The sequence below is a fragment of the Schistocerca piceifrons genome, chromosome 6 (assembly GCF_021461385.2).
Source record: "Schistocerca piceifrons isolate TAMUIC-IGC-003096 chromosome 6, iqSchPice1.1, whole genome shotgun sequence".
In the NCBI taxonomy this organism is placed as follows: Eukaryota; Metazoa; Arthropoda; class Insecta; order Orthoptera; family Acrididae; genus Schistocerca; species Schistocerca piceifrons.
This window is the reverse complement of record NC_060143.1, coordinates 86,544,233-86,561,549: the sequence shown is the minus strand read 5'-3', so window position 1 is coordinate 86,561,549 and position 17,317 is coordinate 86,544,233. Positions and strand designations below refer to the sequence as shown.

Here is a 17,317-nt window from a genome sequence, read left to right as displayed (position 1 = left end):
CGGCGAGTGCTTCTAGTGCTTGTCTTCGTGCTTGCCAAACCCTACCTTGGCGTCTTGTCCAGCGAGGTCACCAGGCCACTCCCCAACTGAGAATGTTTCGAGCATTATGGGCACCGTCCTCAAACCAGCTCGTGCTAATTGGGTAGAAAGAATTTGGCACGATATCCCTTACGAGGACATGCAACAACTCTGCCCATCAAAGATAAACGGAATAGGGCCAGAGGTAGAGCAATGTGTTATTGACTCTCTCAACTTGTGAAGCTCTTTCTCTTCAATAAACCATCCAGTTTTACTGAAACTGTAATCATCTGTTTGGCTGCAAATGTACAAAACATCTACCGATTTCCGTTCCATTCGGATAATTCCTTCATTCTTTTCTTTTCTTTTCTTTTATTTATTTATTTATTTTTTGGACTGTAATGACGTGAACTAGTCATTCATCAATTACGTATTGCATGCACCCTATGTTATTGGTTATAAATCTTACAAGTATTTTCATAGCTAGTGAAAATTCAGAGCGACAAATTTTTAGGACTATCTGTATGGTGCTTGGAGACATTATTTTTATACTTTTTAGTCCGAACGAAAAAAGAGGTTCAATTAAAAGTTTATTTTTATTTACATAATTATATTTTGTATTTTTTTGTGTGTGAAATGTTTCAGTCGACTCCAAACATTTTGATGAGATTGGAACTGAGGCATATGTTAAATTTCTGGTTTATTTCGGTTTCTCTTCACCTGGGTCAACCAACGTATTACATACTCTTACGTATATCTCGCAGAAAGACCATGAAGACAAAAATTAGAGAGATTCGAGGTCACACGATGGACCACCAGCAATAATTCGTCATGCGAGCCGGCCGGTGTGGCCGTGCGGTTCTAGGCGCTTCAGTCTGGAACCGCGTGACCGCTACGGTCGCAGGTTCGAATCCTGCCTCGGGCATGGATGTGTGTGATGTCCTTAGGTTAGTTAGGTTCAAGTAGTTCTAAGTTCTAGGGGACTGATGACCTCTGATGTTAAGTCCCATAGTGCTCAGAGCCATTTGAACCACTCGCGACTGTAACAGGGGGGAATGGCAGTGGAACACAAAGTATCCTCCTCTACAGACCACACAGGAAGGAGATTTAATATTGCACTGTGATTCATTTCTGAGCAATTTTGAAAATTTCAAGTCTCTATCTTATCAGGTTCAAATGGCTCTGAGCACTATGGGACTTAACTGCTGAGGTCATCAGTCCCCTAGAACTTAGAACTACTTAAACCGAACTAACCTAAGGAAATCACGCACATCCATTCCCGAGGCAGGATTCGAACCTACGGCCGTAGCGGTCACGCGGTGCCAGACTGTAGCGCCTAGAACCGCTGTGGCACTCCGGCCGGCTATCTCATCACGAAGATAGTCTAAACTTAGTTGCTAAATCTGTACCGTACATACAATCAGATAGATAACAGCCCTCGTTAATAAAATCTTAGTAAAACGAGTCATTTATGTACCAAATTTGTTTGAAACTGCTCCAGGTGTCCTCGAATTACGCTTTCATATCATCTTTTTCAGTCACACCCTCAGCAGTAGGGCTGCTATGGTGGATCTTAGCGCCACAGTAATTTTTTTTCCAGGGTGCAAGTGATACGTGTGCTCAGTTTGGCACAAATAGCTTCAGGCATTGCAGAGGCACAACTACGATGGTTGGAACTTTAATAGTGGCAACTATTTATTTACATCTGGTACAAAATAGATAGGCATTTCAGAGTTTTACTGACCTTCAAAGTAGTCACCAGCATTGGGTATAACCCGTTGCCAGGGATGTGGAAGTCGGAGGGTATTATTAGCAGTGCCAATTGTGTTGACAGTTGGAGCGGCTCGGTCTATTGCGCAACGAATTTGTAGCAGTCCTGAAGCGAATGCCGTGAAGTGTTTCCTTCAGTTTAGAAATCGAGTTGAACTTACAAGGGCTTAAGTCAGGGGAGTGCAGTAGGTGGTGTAGTATTTAGCAGCCTCATCAGTCAAACAAATCAGTAACAGCTTGCACTGTACGTGCTTGAGCATTGTCCTGCAAATTGATGGTCAGGTCCTGCAGAAAGTGTCATCACTTCTGTCTCTAAGCTGGTGATAGGTTGTGTTCCAAAAATGAACAGCATAGAGACAGAAGTGAGAAAATTTCTGCAGGACCTGACCACCATTTTGCAGGACAATGCTCAAGCACGTGCAGTGCAAGCTGTTACTGATTTGTTTGATTGATGGGGCTTCTAAGTGCTACACCACCTACTGCACTCCCCTACTTAAGCCCTCGTGAGTTCAACTCGATTTATATACTAAAGGAAACACTTCACGGTATTCGCTTCAGAACTGCTACAAATTCATAGTATGAAGGCTTTCACGACCGGATGGCATATCTTCTGGTAAAACTTCCGGGATGTAAGGTCGTGGTCCATGAAAGATGTCCAGCGCAGCTCTGGACGAAACGTTAGGAGCTGAAGAGTCTCATGGACCACGACCTTACATCCCGGAAGGTTTACCAGAAGATATGCTACAAATTCGTTGGGCAATAGACAGCGCATGCCGGCCGGGATGGCCGAGCGGTTCTAGGCGCTACACTCTGAAAGCACGCGACCGCAACGGTCGCAGTTTCGAATCCTGCCTTGGGCATGGATGTGAGTGATGTCCTTAGGTTAGTTAGGTTTAATTAGTTCTAAGTTCTAGGGGACTGATGACCTCAGAAGTTAAGTCCCATAGTGCTCAGAGCCATATAGAGCGCGCCGCTCGAACTGTCAACACAACTGGCACTGCGAAGAGTATCCTACGACTTCCACATCGTTGGCAACAGGTTATACATAATGCTGGTGATTACTTTGAAGGTCAGTAAAACTTTGAAACACGTATCTATTTTGTACGAGTTGTAAATAAATAGTTGCCGCTACTAAAGTTCCAACCCTCGTATAAATCGAACGAGCTGTCCCTGATTCTTTCTGCAGCATGCATTTATGCACATTGCGCCTATGGGGGTGTGATGAAACCTGGTAAGCGCAGCCATCGTGAGGAATTCCAACTGTGGTGCTCTGCGTTATGTTCCTTTGTCTTCCCGTTTTCACCCCTCCCGTATGGTAAGTGATTCTTACCCCCACACTGTTGCATTGTGATCCATTTTAGGTCTATCTGATGAAGAAGTTAGTTTAAAGCCAACTGAAAAATTTGTACTGAACGGAGAGTCGCGAAAGCGACCTAATAAAAGCCTGTTAAAATATGGACATAGTCCAATGTCCGTATTGCAGATGTGTTACCCTGTTGTGAGCTGCAGCAGTGGGCCATTGGTGCCATCGCTTTCCTTAATTCCTGGCTTTTTTATACTGGGCATCAGTTGATAGTTTTCTACATATACATCTTTAAGCTGTCCGTTATTATACGCTCTAGTGTTTTATAGATAATATTTAGGAAAGATATTGGTCTATGTTATTGCTTGTTTGTTTCGGGTTTGTCTGGAAACAATTTCGGAAGACTGAATTCATTATTTCAGTGCTCTTTCTATCATGCTTAGTTTCGTTGCCGGTATGATCACCAACCGAATAAATAGATGACTTTTGCGCGTTTATGCCTTCAGAGTATACCGCTATGGGTCTACACACAGCTGCAGTCGTCTACTCTTTTGCTAAAAAATCCTGCACATCGTTTTCCGTGAGACTGTCCAGGCGCTTCGTGATTTATGCTTTTCAGCGCAGAGACAGCACCTATCTCCAGTAAATTTCTTCCATAACTGAGCAGTTCGATTTCAATGAAATTCTTCATTACGTCGAAAATATTCTTCTATTAGGCCTTCAACAAATAGTTGATAGGTGATGCGCCAGCCATCTCTCCTGTCATCTATATCAATGTATGACTCTGCACACTCCTAATATGTTTAGAATCTTCACTATTCGGTAGTATGTCAAAAATCGGCCTCAGCTGCTAAATGTTACTGGCCTTTACCCAGGTTTCAGCTAGAGTAATCTAGCCTTCTTCAGAAGCATAAAATAAACTAATACATGCCACAATAGGGCACGGTCAAACATAAAAAGCTAAAGTACAGTGGTACCAAGAGTTCCAACGTAGCTTCCGCGGCTAACCGACCGCTTTCCACAAAGTGGGGCCGGTGCTGTTCCACAGCTAAGTAATGTAGCTTGACATGGTACCGCGGTACTTTAGCTTTTTATGTTTGACCATGCCTTATTCTGGCATGTATTAGCTTATTTTATGTTTCTGAAGAAGGGTAGACTACTCTAGCTGAAACCTGGGTAAAGACCAGTAACATTTCGCAACTGAGGTGGATTTTTGACATATTAATTTATAACACTTGCTGACAGGGCTGCAACATGTTAAAACTTATTCCGTAAATCAGTCCAAATGAAAGTTGGAACCTTTTCTTTATAAAGATCACAGGGACTCGTACAATTGACTATAGTTAATACTGGTGTGTGATAATATTACTATTGATTAGCAATACTATGGCCACAGACACTTGAAGTAAAGCCTCTTTGTACCAACAAAGAGTCTGCTAAAATGACTCTATGCGACCTTACAACTATTTGACTTAATTTCTTTAAATGGATGGCAACTGAAAATCTACTAAATTAATGTAAAGGATCGTCTCTCCTTTGTGTACTGTGTCATGGAATGGAGCAGGAAGGAAGTCTGGAAACTGATAGCGAAAGGCTAACTTGGAGAAGAGAGCGATAGGAAGAGATGCTCCTTACCTCTCTAATGTCGATCTTCCCATCCTGGTTGTCGTCGTAGGCCTCCATGAAGCACTGCTTCAGCTCCACCAGCATAGCGTCAGAAACGGCCTGAAACGAGAACGATGAAATAATTACATTGTGTTAACTTGTCATCCTGAGGGGCTTTCCATGTGACATTCCTGGTACTTACGAACCAGCAAACCCCCCACCCCCCCTCCCAGACCCTATTGTTTTAGGAATCGAGGTCTCATTTATAAAACAACTTCAAACATTTGCTTACTTTACAAAGGAGTTAATGTGTTACATATTTAATATTAACCGTAGAGGCGAGAATAAGTTTAGAAAAGGTTTCATATCATGTTCAAACTTTGTTGGAAGTCGCTAAGTGCTCTCATTCTCAAATACAGATGAATACAGTCTGGATAGTATGCGCGCTGTGAGTTACACTGTCTCGAGACATATACACAGTTTCCAACCGTAATCCCTTGCCTTACTAGATTAAATCCGTAACATAAGGTCATACCTCTTAATGAGTAGATTATGACACCTTTTTAAATTTTTAAATTCGGTCAATAATCATTTTAAATTCTGAAAACCAAATTTTCTGGCCACTGGAAACCGTTTGATAGGCAATCTGCAATAGCAATTGAGCACTACGAACCATGAAGTGGGTTAGCCATTTAGTTACGGACCTGGGCTCAGGTAAAAATTTTTACCACGGTTCAGCAGCTGAGTTATTTCTCCACTTAGTCTCCCAGGTCGACATTCCACTGCTTGTGCAGCGTAATGCACCGCGCGCCAGCTTGCGGGACAAGAAGGCAGGCCAGACACGGATCGTTTCTGCACAGTAGATAAGCAGCAACCGTTGGTCTGGTACACCTCCCTAGCTGCGTGTGGTCTCTAGGCCGTATTTCTACATCTACATCTACATGGTTTCTCTGGAATTCACACTTAAGTGCCTGGAGGAGGGCTCATCGAACCATTTTCATACTACTTCTCTACCATTCCACTCTCGAATGGCGCGTAGGAAAAAGGAACACCTAAATCTTTCCGTTCGAGCTCTTATTTCTCTTATTTTATTATGCTGATCATTTCTCCCTACGTAGGTGGGTGTCAACAAAATATTATCACATCCAGAAGAGGAAGTTGGTGATTTAAATTTCGTAAATAGATCTCGCCGTAAAGATAACCGCCTTTGTTTCAGTGACTGCCACCCCAACTCGTCGTTTAAGTCTCCAGTCTCCTCCTCAGAAAATACGATACACAAATACCTAAAAGAACGATAACGTACAGAACAAAGTATCCACGAATCACAAATATGGCACAAACATCTTTCTCCTTTTCGTTAACTGAGGAATGTGGCGGCAGGAAGGGCAGATAAAAGAAATGTAATTTACCAAATCATGAGAACAGCGGACTCTGTACGAAAGGTTGGCGGCTGAAAGAGAGAGAGAGAAAGAGAGAGAGAGAGAGAGAGAGAGAGAGAGAGAGAGAGAGAGAGAGAGAGATGGGGGAGGCGTGGGGTGGGGGAGTCACTATGGCAACACTAACTTTCCACAACATGCCTAGAAATCACATCTCCCAATCGATCAGATTATTAAAAAAAATACGTGTCAGGAACAAATTTCTGCATATGAGAGTAATCTCCGTCCGATACTTAAGAAAGATGCTCTTGTGAGCGCAATATCTTTGCCTCTCACCTGTCAACGTGAGCCTGCGGTATGAGAACTGTGCTGGTATCGACAAGTACTCACCATCGCAGTAGGATTAAACATGACCTGACAGTGTTAGAAGTTTTAAATTCTTACGAAGATATTTATGATTCTGTACTTTAACGAAACATCGTGTTCACTGGATTGTTTAAGGTACGTATTTCATGGCTCTCCTCGTAGCTACTAGCATGGATTTAAAAAAGGTATTCCATATTTTGTGACGTGGTCGTATAGAACAGAACAAGAAAAGATGTCGAATACACAGTGGTACTAAAATGCATATTTTACGAGCTATGAGCACTTCTTCAGCAGAAGATATGTGTTCCACAATACCGAAAATGAACAAGTGCTGATAGCACTTGAGCTACGCATTCTGGAATCATGTTTACTGACCATTTTTTCTTGTTTTGGTCCATACTACCGTGTCTCAATACACCGAAAGCGCACAGCAGTATGACGTCCGAGACGCACAGCAAGTATGATGATTATCGTTTTTCCTTCTTTACATTTTCAAAATACACGGTCCACTGATTTGCTTCCGTACATGCTTTCCGCCTTGTTTTCATTCTTTGACATTCTTTCCTCTCCGTTGCTTCTCTAGCACTCACTCTTGTCCTTTTCCTTATCCTGGGAAACACTGATTGCTTTCTAAATATTTCATGCTGTCACAGTGAAACTGTGACCACAGTGGAATTTGTTATAGAAGAATATTCGGTTTTACCCACAACAATTTTATTTTGTTGAAGGAAAAGAATCTGTAACATGTAACTGCAAAACTACTTTGTTTTGCAGTTATGTTTCAAATATTTATAGCTTCATTTTCAATGTGACTTGAAAAGTGGGGAAAAATGATAACGTGATCTCGCTTGCTCCTTCACCGTGACTGATTAATCGTATGCTTTTGAGTGTTTAGACCAGTTACTCATTCTGCTTTCCTGCACAACTTTTCGACGCCCGATCCAGTCGTCTGACTGAAGTATTGCGAAGCGTATTACTAGATATAATGGCGCGGCCGTCGAAGTGTTGTGCAGGAAAATGGAATCGGCAATTCAGTTTAACATCCAATAGAATACGATTAAAGGATGGTTCTATTTTCATGAACAAAATAATAAACAGCGATGGCTACTTTCAAAATTCTGGGGTTTGAAGTGAGAGACTTATCAAATCAATACACATTAACAACTGACATCTACTTGATTTTGACAAAAATGTGTAATCAACGGGAGGAATGCATTTTTCAACATAAATGTAGAGGCTAGCCAACCCTGCAGGCTGCGTTGTTGAATTTGATGACGAACTGCGACTGCGCTTTGTCCTCAGTACGTTTCAAATGTCAATCGTGGACAGAACACTCTTCCGCGTAGCTGCGAGTGCATCATGTCGAAGCTCAGCTCATTCGAATATGGAAAAAGTGCCGACGTTCGTATGGTGGGTGCTTCTGTAACCAAAGTAACCGAATGTTTGTTGTTTCAAGAAGCACCGTATCGAACACTTACACCGAATACAGGAAAAGCGGTAGAACATCATCCGGTAAGTCACAACGCGGACGAAAGTGTGTGTTCAGTGTTCGCGGCCGACGGTCATTTAGAGACTTGTGACGAAAAATAAGAGGACGGCAGCAGAAAAAGTCACCGTACAAGTGAATGTTGTGCTCGCGAACTCTGCCAGCACCAAAACAACACCGGCCACGGTGGCCGAGCGGTTCTAGGCGCTTCAGTCCGGAACCGCGCGACTGCTGCGGTAGCAGGTTCGAATCCTACCTCGGGCATGGATGTGTGTGGTGCCCCTAGGTTAGTTAGGTTTAAGTAGTTTTAACTTCTAGGGGACTAATGACCCCAGATGTTAAGTCCCATAGTGCTCAGAGCCATCTGAAAGATTTGAACCAAAACAACAGGACGGCAGCTTCGTAAACGGGTCGACCTGCAATTCGAAAATCACGCATGAGTGATGCAACTGCCCGCAACAGGAAAACGTGGTTCCATAACCAGGGCTATGGAGGAATGGATGAAAGTAATTTCGTCGGATGAGTCATGTTTCAGATTGTTTCCAGCTTCTGGGCGAGATTACTTCCCGCGAGTGAAACATAACGGGGGATCGCTGATGATTTTGGTAGCCATATAGTGGTATTCCATGGGCTGCATGGGCACTCGGAAAATCGCATTACTGCCAAGAATTATGTGACCATTTTGGCTCTTCAATGGTGTACTGTTTGTTCCCTAATTGTGATACTGTGTTCCAAGACGAGGCTCGTTTCGTTCCGGACTGGTTTTGTGGGCACGAGGATAAACTGTCACATCTCTTCTGGCCACAACACTCACCGGTTCTCACTGTTTTTGAGCCTTTGTGGTCTCCTTTAGAGAAAAGGGTGTCTGATCGCTATTCACGTTCATCATCGCAATTTGAACTTGCCACAATTTTGTAGGAAGAACGGTATAAGGTTCCCTTTAAAACTATACAGTCTTTATACTTATCCATTCAGATAGGACCGGATGCTGTTTTTAATACAAACGGGTGTCCTACAACATATTAGGGATGATGTTGCGTTGGGTTTTTGTGTTTCGACACTACTGGTCATTAAAATTACTACACCACGAGGTTGACGTTCTACAGACGCGAAATTTAACCGACAGGAAGAAGATCCTGTGGTATGCAAATGATTAGCTTTTCAGAGCATTCACATAAGGTTGGCGCCGGTGGCGACACCTACAACGTGCTGACATGAGGAAAGTTTCCAACCGGTTTCTCATACACAAACAGCAGTTGACCGGCGTTGCCTGGTGGAACGTTGTTGTGTTGCCTCGTGTAAGGAGGAGAAATGCGTACCATCACGTTTCCGACTTTGATAAAGGTCGGATTGTAGCGTATCGCGATTGCGGCTTCTCTTATCGCCACATTGCTGCTCCCGTTGGTCGAGATCCAATGACTGTTAGCAGAATATGGAATCGGTGGTTTCAGGAGGGTAATATGGAACGCCGTGCTGGATCCCCACAGCCTCGTATCACTAGCAGTCGAGAGGACAGGCATCTTATCCGCATGGCTGTAACGGATCGTGCAGCCACGTCTCGATCCCTCAATCAACAGATGGGGACGTATGCAAGACAACAACCATCTGCACGAACAGTTCGACGACGTTTGCAGCAGCATGGACTATCAGCTGGGAGACCACGGCTGCGGTTACACTTGACGCTGCATCACAGACAGGAGCGCCTGCGATGGTGTACTCAACGACGAACCTGGGTGCACGAATGGCAAAAGGTCATTTTTTCGGATGAATCCAGGTTCTTTTTACAGCATCATGATGGTCGCATCCGTGTTTGGTGACATCGCGGTGAACGCACATTGGAGGCGTATGTTAGTAATCCCTACACTGGCTATCACCCAGCGTGATGGTATAGGATGCCATTGGTTACACGTTTCGGTCACCTCTTGTTCGTATGGACGGCACTTTGAACAGTGGAAGTTACATTTCAAATGTGTTACGACCCGTGGCTCTACCCTTCATTCGATCCCTGCGGAACCCTACATTTCAGCAGGATAGTGCACGACCGCTTGTTTCAGGTCCTGTACGGGCCTTTCTGGATACAGAAAATGCTCGACTGCTGCCCTGGCCAGCACATTCTCCAGATCTCTCACCAATTGAAAACGTCTGGTCAATGGTGGCCGAGCAACTGGCTCGTCACAATACACCAGTCACTTCTCTTGATGAAATGTGGTATCGTGTTGAAGCTGCATGGGCAGCTGTACCTGTACACGCCATCCAAGCTCTGTTTGACTATGGCCAGGCGAATCAAGAATATTGTTACGGCCAGAGGCGGTTGTTCTGGGTACTGATTTCTCAGGATGTATGCACCCAAATTGCGTGAAAATGTAATCACATGTCAGTTCTAGTATATTTGTCCATTGAATAGCCGTTTATCATATGCATTTCTTCTTGGTGTAGCAATTTTAATGGCCAGTAGTGTAAGTAAGAAGACGTCAGTAGTACGCTGCTCGTCCACTGGTTGTCAACTAACGGAATTTAAATGAATATGATATAGTATTAGAACACTGGTAAATGCTGAAAGGCAGTCGTTCACTGGTGCCCCGGAAGTTTCTTTTCCGCGAAGTCCACGTAGTACAGTAACGGTCAATGCAGGCATAACAGTTTATTGGGAATTGATCACAGACGTACCCAGCGAAGGGCAGGCTTTCACAGCTCCGCTTGCCAGTCCTGACCCCCGCTCCTCTCGTCTGCCCCAGAAAAAAAAAAAAAAAAAAAAAAAAAATACAACACGCAACGCATATTTACTAACAGCGTCACGAAACCTAAGCGGCATTCCCCATTACTGACACAAAACTCCTTTTCCCGATTCCGACGCTTTGATCTGATGGTATCAGTACCCAAAATGTCACAAGGAATGAAGATGCATTAAGTCATCTAGACGACATTTTTCTCGTAAATATGACAGAAGAGTTGTTTATGGAATTTGTGTCTGTTGACAACCATGCGTTCTAGCTTGCAACCTGTGCTGTCGATATAAGGTGTGTGTGTGACAGTACAACTACGGATAATTGTCACTCATGTTGATACAGCGATCCCAGTGCGTAGGATAGGAGTGGATTGCTTCAGTGTAGAAACTCCTGGGTTGCTGACGGGTCCAGTTTTCCTGGGTATCTGCACTTCAATGTCGCAGGTGAACTTCTGACTTTTCATAGGTTGTTCTAAGGCTCCTAAGCCGTGCGAGTCACGTTGGTAGATATCGAGGCTGTAAGCAGGATATTTCAAGACCTCCCATCGAAATCCACGAGGCTCGAGGGTCTTCTTTGTCACACATCACGCCTCATAACGCTGAGACCACCAGAATGATTGTACGCAGTGCGTGACACTGCTCTCCGTTCACACCTTCCATCATGCTATTAACTGGTGAGGCGTGTTCCCTTTCTACGCGAAGAAATTGGACAAGCGCTCTTTGTGCTGATCGGGAGGACTCCGTCATGCAAAGTCCTGTGGGAACAACTTTCCACAAATGAGTAAATTGCTGCCAACTTTGCTTGCGCAACAGGGTATTTTCCACCACAATATCTCTTGATAAAAACATTCACCCTCTGAGATTACAAACAACGCCGCTACAGCGGAGGTTTCCTTTTGAATTGGGCACGCCTTATAGAAATGGCGGGTATTTCCCTTCCTAGGCGGATTGTAGGTCGTTGTTCTTGCCAGAGCTCAGAGCCCCGTGGTGTCGGTACCCCGCGAGGGCAGTGTACCTACACCGCTGATCCACTCTGGGCTGGGGCGACCCCGTAGCCACGTAGGAGGTCCGCATCGAGCCAGTCAGGCAATTCCGCCGCACGACGGTCCCTCAGGAGCTGCGGTGCTCGCCACCCTCCCATCCCTCCGACCCTCCTCCCCTCCCGGCATCACCATCCTCGGTCCCGCAGGACGGGCCAATCGGCTGCGCGCGCCCACGGAAACACCGATTCCATTTCCATCCGTCTTCCACCAAGACGGCGCGCCCGCCGCGACGCGACCCGATAAAAAAAAAAAAAGCGATGGGTTCGCAGGCACCTCGCAGCGCCGATATTGGCCAAAATAATGCGGTCGGTGCGGCTACTGCCAATACTAGCGGAAAATAGGGAGCGAAGCTGATATCTGCAGTCCCCATCACTCTAAACGTATCGGAGTAACGTGCCATGTTTCTTGCAGCGAAAACAGATAGGGGTAATACGGTAGTGCCTGTGGAGAGAAAACCAGTGACATACGACAAGTGGCTACAAAATAACACGACTGTTGTTGAAAACCATTTTATTTCAAGAACGTCCATATTTAGCTTTCGTCATCGTCAATATGCTCCCCTTCTCTCTGCGTGCAACTCTCCATGCCAATTTTCCACTGACGGGAACAGTGCTGGAAATCTTCCTACGTGAGCTCCTTGATAACGTATGTCGCTTTTTTGTGTTTCACTTCCCACCGACTGAAATCTTGTTCTTTTTAATGCAGTCTTGAACTTGAGGAATTGATAAGAGTGACATGGTGCTAGATGAGGCGACTTAGGTGGATGGTGTAACACTGGGATGCTGTAACTGACAACGCTGTATGAGTTGGTGTGTTGCCTTCATCCAGAACCAATGACCTCTTCTTCCACAGTTTGTAAGCGTATTGTCATATCGCTGGCTTGGTTGTGGAGTATCTTTGCGGGCAGCCGCGTCAGTCGAGTCGAGCGCGGGACACGGAACTGTTATGTTGTGTAGTGTGTAGCTCTGCATGTGAGAGGCATTGTTAGCATGGAAGCTGAAGTGTTGCTACAAGTGTTATTACAGTAAAGTGATGGTTCAAATGGCTCTGAGCACTATGGGACTTAACATCTATGGTCATCAGTCCCCTAGAACTTAGAACCACTTAAACCTAACTAACCTAAGGACAGCACACAACACCCAGTCATCACGAGGCAGAGAAAATCCCTGACCCCGCCGGGAATCGAACCCGGGAACCCGGGCGTGGGAAGCGAGAACGCTACCGTACAACCACGAGCTGCGGACAGTAAAGTGATAAAATAAGTAAATGATTCAGAGGAAAGTGCGTCAAGAAGTAATTTAAAAATGAGCAGTGCTGCTGATAACGTATTTGTGCATCCTCTCGATGCTTGTCGTACCGTACTGTATCAATCATCCGCGCCGTGTTCGGTCTCCCAGAATGAACTAATATGAATCAGTAATACTATTTTTTTTTACAGAAGAAAGCATTTAAGTGCCAGTGTCTTGTAGCGAGCGTGAAAACGTGCGTTGGATCATCGCGTTCCGCATCATTATCAATCAGCCGCGCCGCAACGGTCACGCACACGCTCGTGCAACTGAAGAACTGTGAACTATAAACTTAACCTTGTGAACATTGATAAAATTTATTACTAGTGTCTAGGAGGACTAGTGCCAAATATCTGTGTTTGCGTGAAGAGCGTAAGAACTTTCGTGCGACCATTCGGCTTCCGCATCATCAACAATCATCCGTGCCGTGTTCGGTACTCGTACGCTCGTCCAAGTGGACAGATAATCATCACGACTGTCAGTTGGGATAAACATTTACGAATTATAGTGTAAACTGTGCAACCTGTGATTTCCATATCGTCTCAGAATATAGATGTTCATACCAGACGTAGAACAGTGTTGTGCTTAACGTTGAGTGGCTTCCCTTATTCGCTTGCATATTTCGATAGATAATTTCAGGCAAGCCAGCAGCAGCGTGGAGCAGAACAGTACGACCGCCGCGGGATTACCAGGTACGTGGTGTGGACATGGCGCACGGTCAAGAAATGGTCACGAATCGACAAACAGTTTAAAGGTACCACCCCATCCTTTTGTACTCACGGGTGTGTTACAAGTTCAGGTCTTTTTTTCTTATTTTAAAACGGGATAGAGTAAGAACCTCAAGATACTAATGTCGATTAACAGTCTGAACTTCAGGAACACAGTGAAGATAATTCCAGGAGTAACGGAAAAAATAATCATCGTCACTTTGTATCTTGATTTGCTCATTCGAGCTTTTTTCTCTCTCGGTGATGTTGGCCCCTTACATTGCATCGATTGGCGCGTAGTTTCAGGATGACAGCAGAAAAATCAAGATTCTTCACATGTTAGCACTCTTTCCAAGAAATTAGGATCATTTTCAATGGCATTTAAAGTGCCAGTACAAACATTTTCACAAGTTTCTTTATGTTCGATCCTCAGATTTTCGGCACTTGTTTCGTACTCAGTTTTGTCGTTTTAAATTGGTTATTTAAAATTTGCTTTACGCATTTTTCTCAATTCCTATAGTTTCAGTAATCGATCGAATACTCAACAGACGGTCAGATTACCTACTTTTCCGATATTTTCATCCATTTTTGATACTGAAGGACGTCCCGGGCGTGAGTTATTATCAACGTCCTCTCGGCCCTCTTGTAAAGCTTAAACCACTCAAAAACTCGCGTACGTGCTAAGAAACCTTCACCATACACTTCTTTTATAAAAGCTAGGTTTCAGTAGCATTTTTTACAATTTTCATGTGAATATTCTTCCTTGTTTTATTATTAGACTTATCAATTTTCTGGAAAAACGAAATAACAGCTCCTACACAAACGAAGGCCACGGCCGCACTGATTTGTATACATTCACCAAAGAAGCCGAATTCGACTGAGAATGCCTCACGCATCACAGCTATTGGTCGTTCATCTCTCGCGAACGCATACTTAGTCTGTGACAGCTCGTTATTTTATACCCACACCTCCCACAGGGTGATCCAATAGACATTTGAAAATTCCATACTTCTCTGAACGATGTAGATAGAAAGGTTAAAAGTGGCACACATGCGTTGCGGCCGAGCGGTTCTAGGCGCTTCAGTCTGGAACAGCGCGACCGCTACGGTTACAGGTTCGAATCCTGCCTCGGGCATGGATGTGTGTGATGTCCTTAGGTTAGTTAAGTTTCAGTATTTCTAAGTTCTAGGGGACTGATGATCTCAGATGTTAAGTCCCATAGTGCTCAGAGCCATTTGAACCATTTGGCACACACGCTTGAAATGAAATTAATTCTTACTGAATCCACAAAAACACAAAATGCCCGACAGATGGTACTTCGTATGATACAAAAGAAATAATTAACATAAAAATTGATTTTTATCAAACGCTATGTTCTTTGCAACAAATGGTCAATATGTCGTCCATCATTCGTCAACAATACTTGCAGTCGAGGGAGAATGTTGTGAACAGCACTGTACAGTAAATCAATAGGTATGATGAGAAACTGCTGTTGGATTTTGTCTTTTAGCATCCCTAATGAGGCCGGGCGATCGTGGTAGACTTGCGACTTCAGGTAACCCCAAAACCAATAATCACACAGGTTGAGGTCTGGGGACCTGGGAGGCCAAGCGTGACGGAAGTGGCGGCTCAGTACGAGATCCTCACCAAACGATGTGCTCAAGAGATCTTTCAGACGTGTAGTGACGTAGGATAGAGCGCCATCCTGCATAAAATTCATACCCAACAGCAGGTGGTTATGAGCCACGCTAGGGATAATGCTGTTCTGTTTTAAAAGCAGCACCCCGCATTTCCTCGAAGAAAAAGAGTTCCATCACGATTAGTGCGGTAAATCCATAGCACACCGCGACTTTCTCGTCGCGTAGTGGGGTTTCTACAACCCTTCTAGGATTTTCGAGAGCCCAAATTCTGCAGTTGTCGGTCCAAAACACGTTACACAACGAATTTTCACTTCCCCAATTTTTTGAAGTGGTCACATCAAAAACGCTCTACGCGCCAAAATATCGGGAGCTAACAATTAGTGACTGTACGGATAACATTGGAGAGTACGCCTGAGCTGACGCATTGCCGTCCAGTGCCATCTGTTGACCTGTTTTTGCACTAGTTTTCGGTTTCAATGAAACCCGATGTCATTTCGGGCACGTGTGTCAAGTTTACATGATTCAGTAAATTAGTACATTTTCAAATAACAGACTGAGAGTCACCTTGTATCTATACTTCATGAGTTGGTTTCACAAAACAAAATGACTGAAACAACATTTTCCTTTCAATTTTTATTTATTTCCACTAATGGCTCATTACGTAACGTTCTCTGAGCTACTGCTTTCCACCTTTGTAACTACTGTTTTCGTGTTGAGACTGAAGGACATCTATTAGAACCCTCATATTATGTGTTGATACTTAAGTTCCGAGTCCTTCGCGTAGTTCAAAGACTATCTATTCGCGCTCTCGTCTGTTAAGGAAGTCGAATCTTTCGTTGTATAGTGAGAAGCATATCTGCAAGTTGTACTTTGAATGCGGGACTTTGTCAGCCAATCACATTGCTTGGCTCAGAGTTCCAAATTCTCATAGGGCTCTGTGGAGACCCCCTTCCTTTTCGGTTGGTTGTGAGAGAGGCCACTCCTCTGTTCAGTTCGCGTCTTTGTCTGATTTAACCAGGATCAGTATATACTTCCACCCGAGCCATCTGCGCACACCCGTCGCTTTCCACTTTATTTTCTCGCTCATTAAATTCTATTACGAGGACTTGGAGGCATGTGGATATTTTTTTTTTGTTTTCATTTTTGAGTATGTTGCTACTGTATAACCATGTGGCTCCTTGAAGGACATTTGTAACAACTCTTCGCGCATTTTTATGCCTATTTGCAGAATAATAAGTGAATTTCTCAAGTCTCTCACGAATTATTTTGTTCTTCAATCAGCTCTCAACTTTAGAATAGTGCTCGTTTAGCATCTCGTTTGTAGTCGGTGGGAGCACGGTTCATGACAAATAATATGCCCACAGCACAATTAGCAGTGCTATAAACCGTCTTCATAAGACCAAATATTATCTTATTTGCTCTCAATTTTCTGCCCAAACAAGGTGAGTTTGATTGCAAAGAACTTTGAGAAACGTGCTGCAGTCCTGAATAAATCGAGGTTTGCGTTTTTGAGATTCATACTTCTTGTTGTTGGGTATTAGGCAATCCAATGACCAGTCACATCTGCATTGCACGTGTCTTTTCTACAAGAAGAGACGCAGATACTCTTATACGTTGTATTAGAAGGGTTGAGTATCCTCATTGTAACTTCGTTTCACTTTAACTCTTGTTAAATTCCGGTTTATATGTTTTTTGTGATAAGAAAGTATGCTTACTATCTAATGTTTCATTGCATGTAAAGCACAAACTATTTTTAAAAAATGCACCAAATCCACAATTCTAAAGATGCGGCAACGAAATTTTGAATCATGCTTTACTTGAAATTTACACATTTGCTGTTAAGTTGCTTGAATTATATACATTTAACTTTTTTAAGGAATTAAGCAAAATTATTTTCGAAAAATAGCATGTGTACCTATTTCTCAGAAACTGTCAAAGAAATTTCTACAACACTTTCTCTGTTTCAACTCTTTGGATACAGTAAGCTTTCTG

General features: G+C 43.7%; 1 protein-coding gene across 2 annotated transcripts in view; it reads right to left on the bottom strand.

Annotated features, from left to right (window-relative positions):
• LOC124802669 (calbindin-32) overlaps positions 1 to 17,317 on the bottom strand; it is a 717,374-nt gene that overhangs the window by 194,397 nt on the left and 505,660 nt on the right. For both annotated transcript variants that reach the window (XM_047263581.1, XM_047263582.1), the window contains exon 3: positions 4,727 to 4,816. In XM_047263581.1, the coding sequence (XP_047119537.1) occupies positions 4,727 to 4,816 (90 nt within the window). The remainder of the gene's footprint in view (positions 1 to 4,726; positions 4,817 to 17,317) is intronic.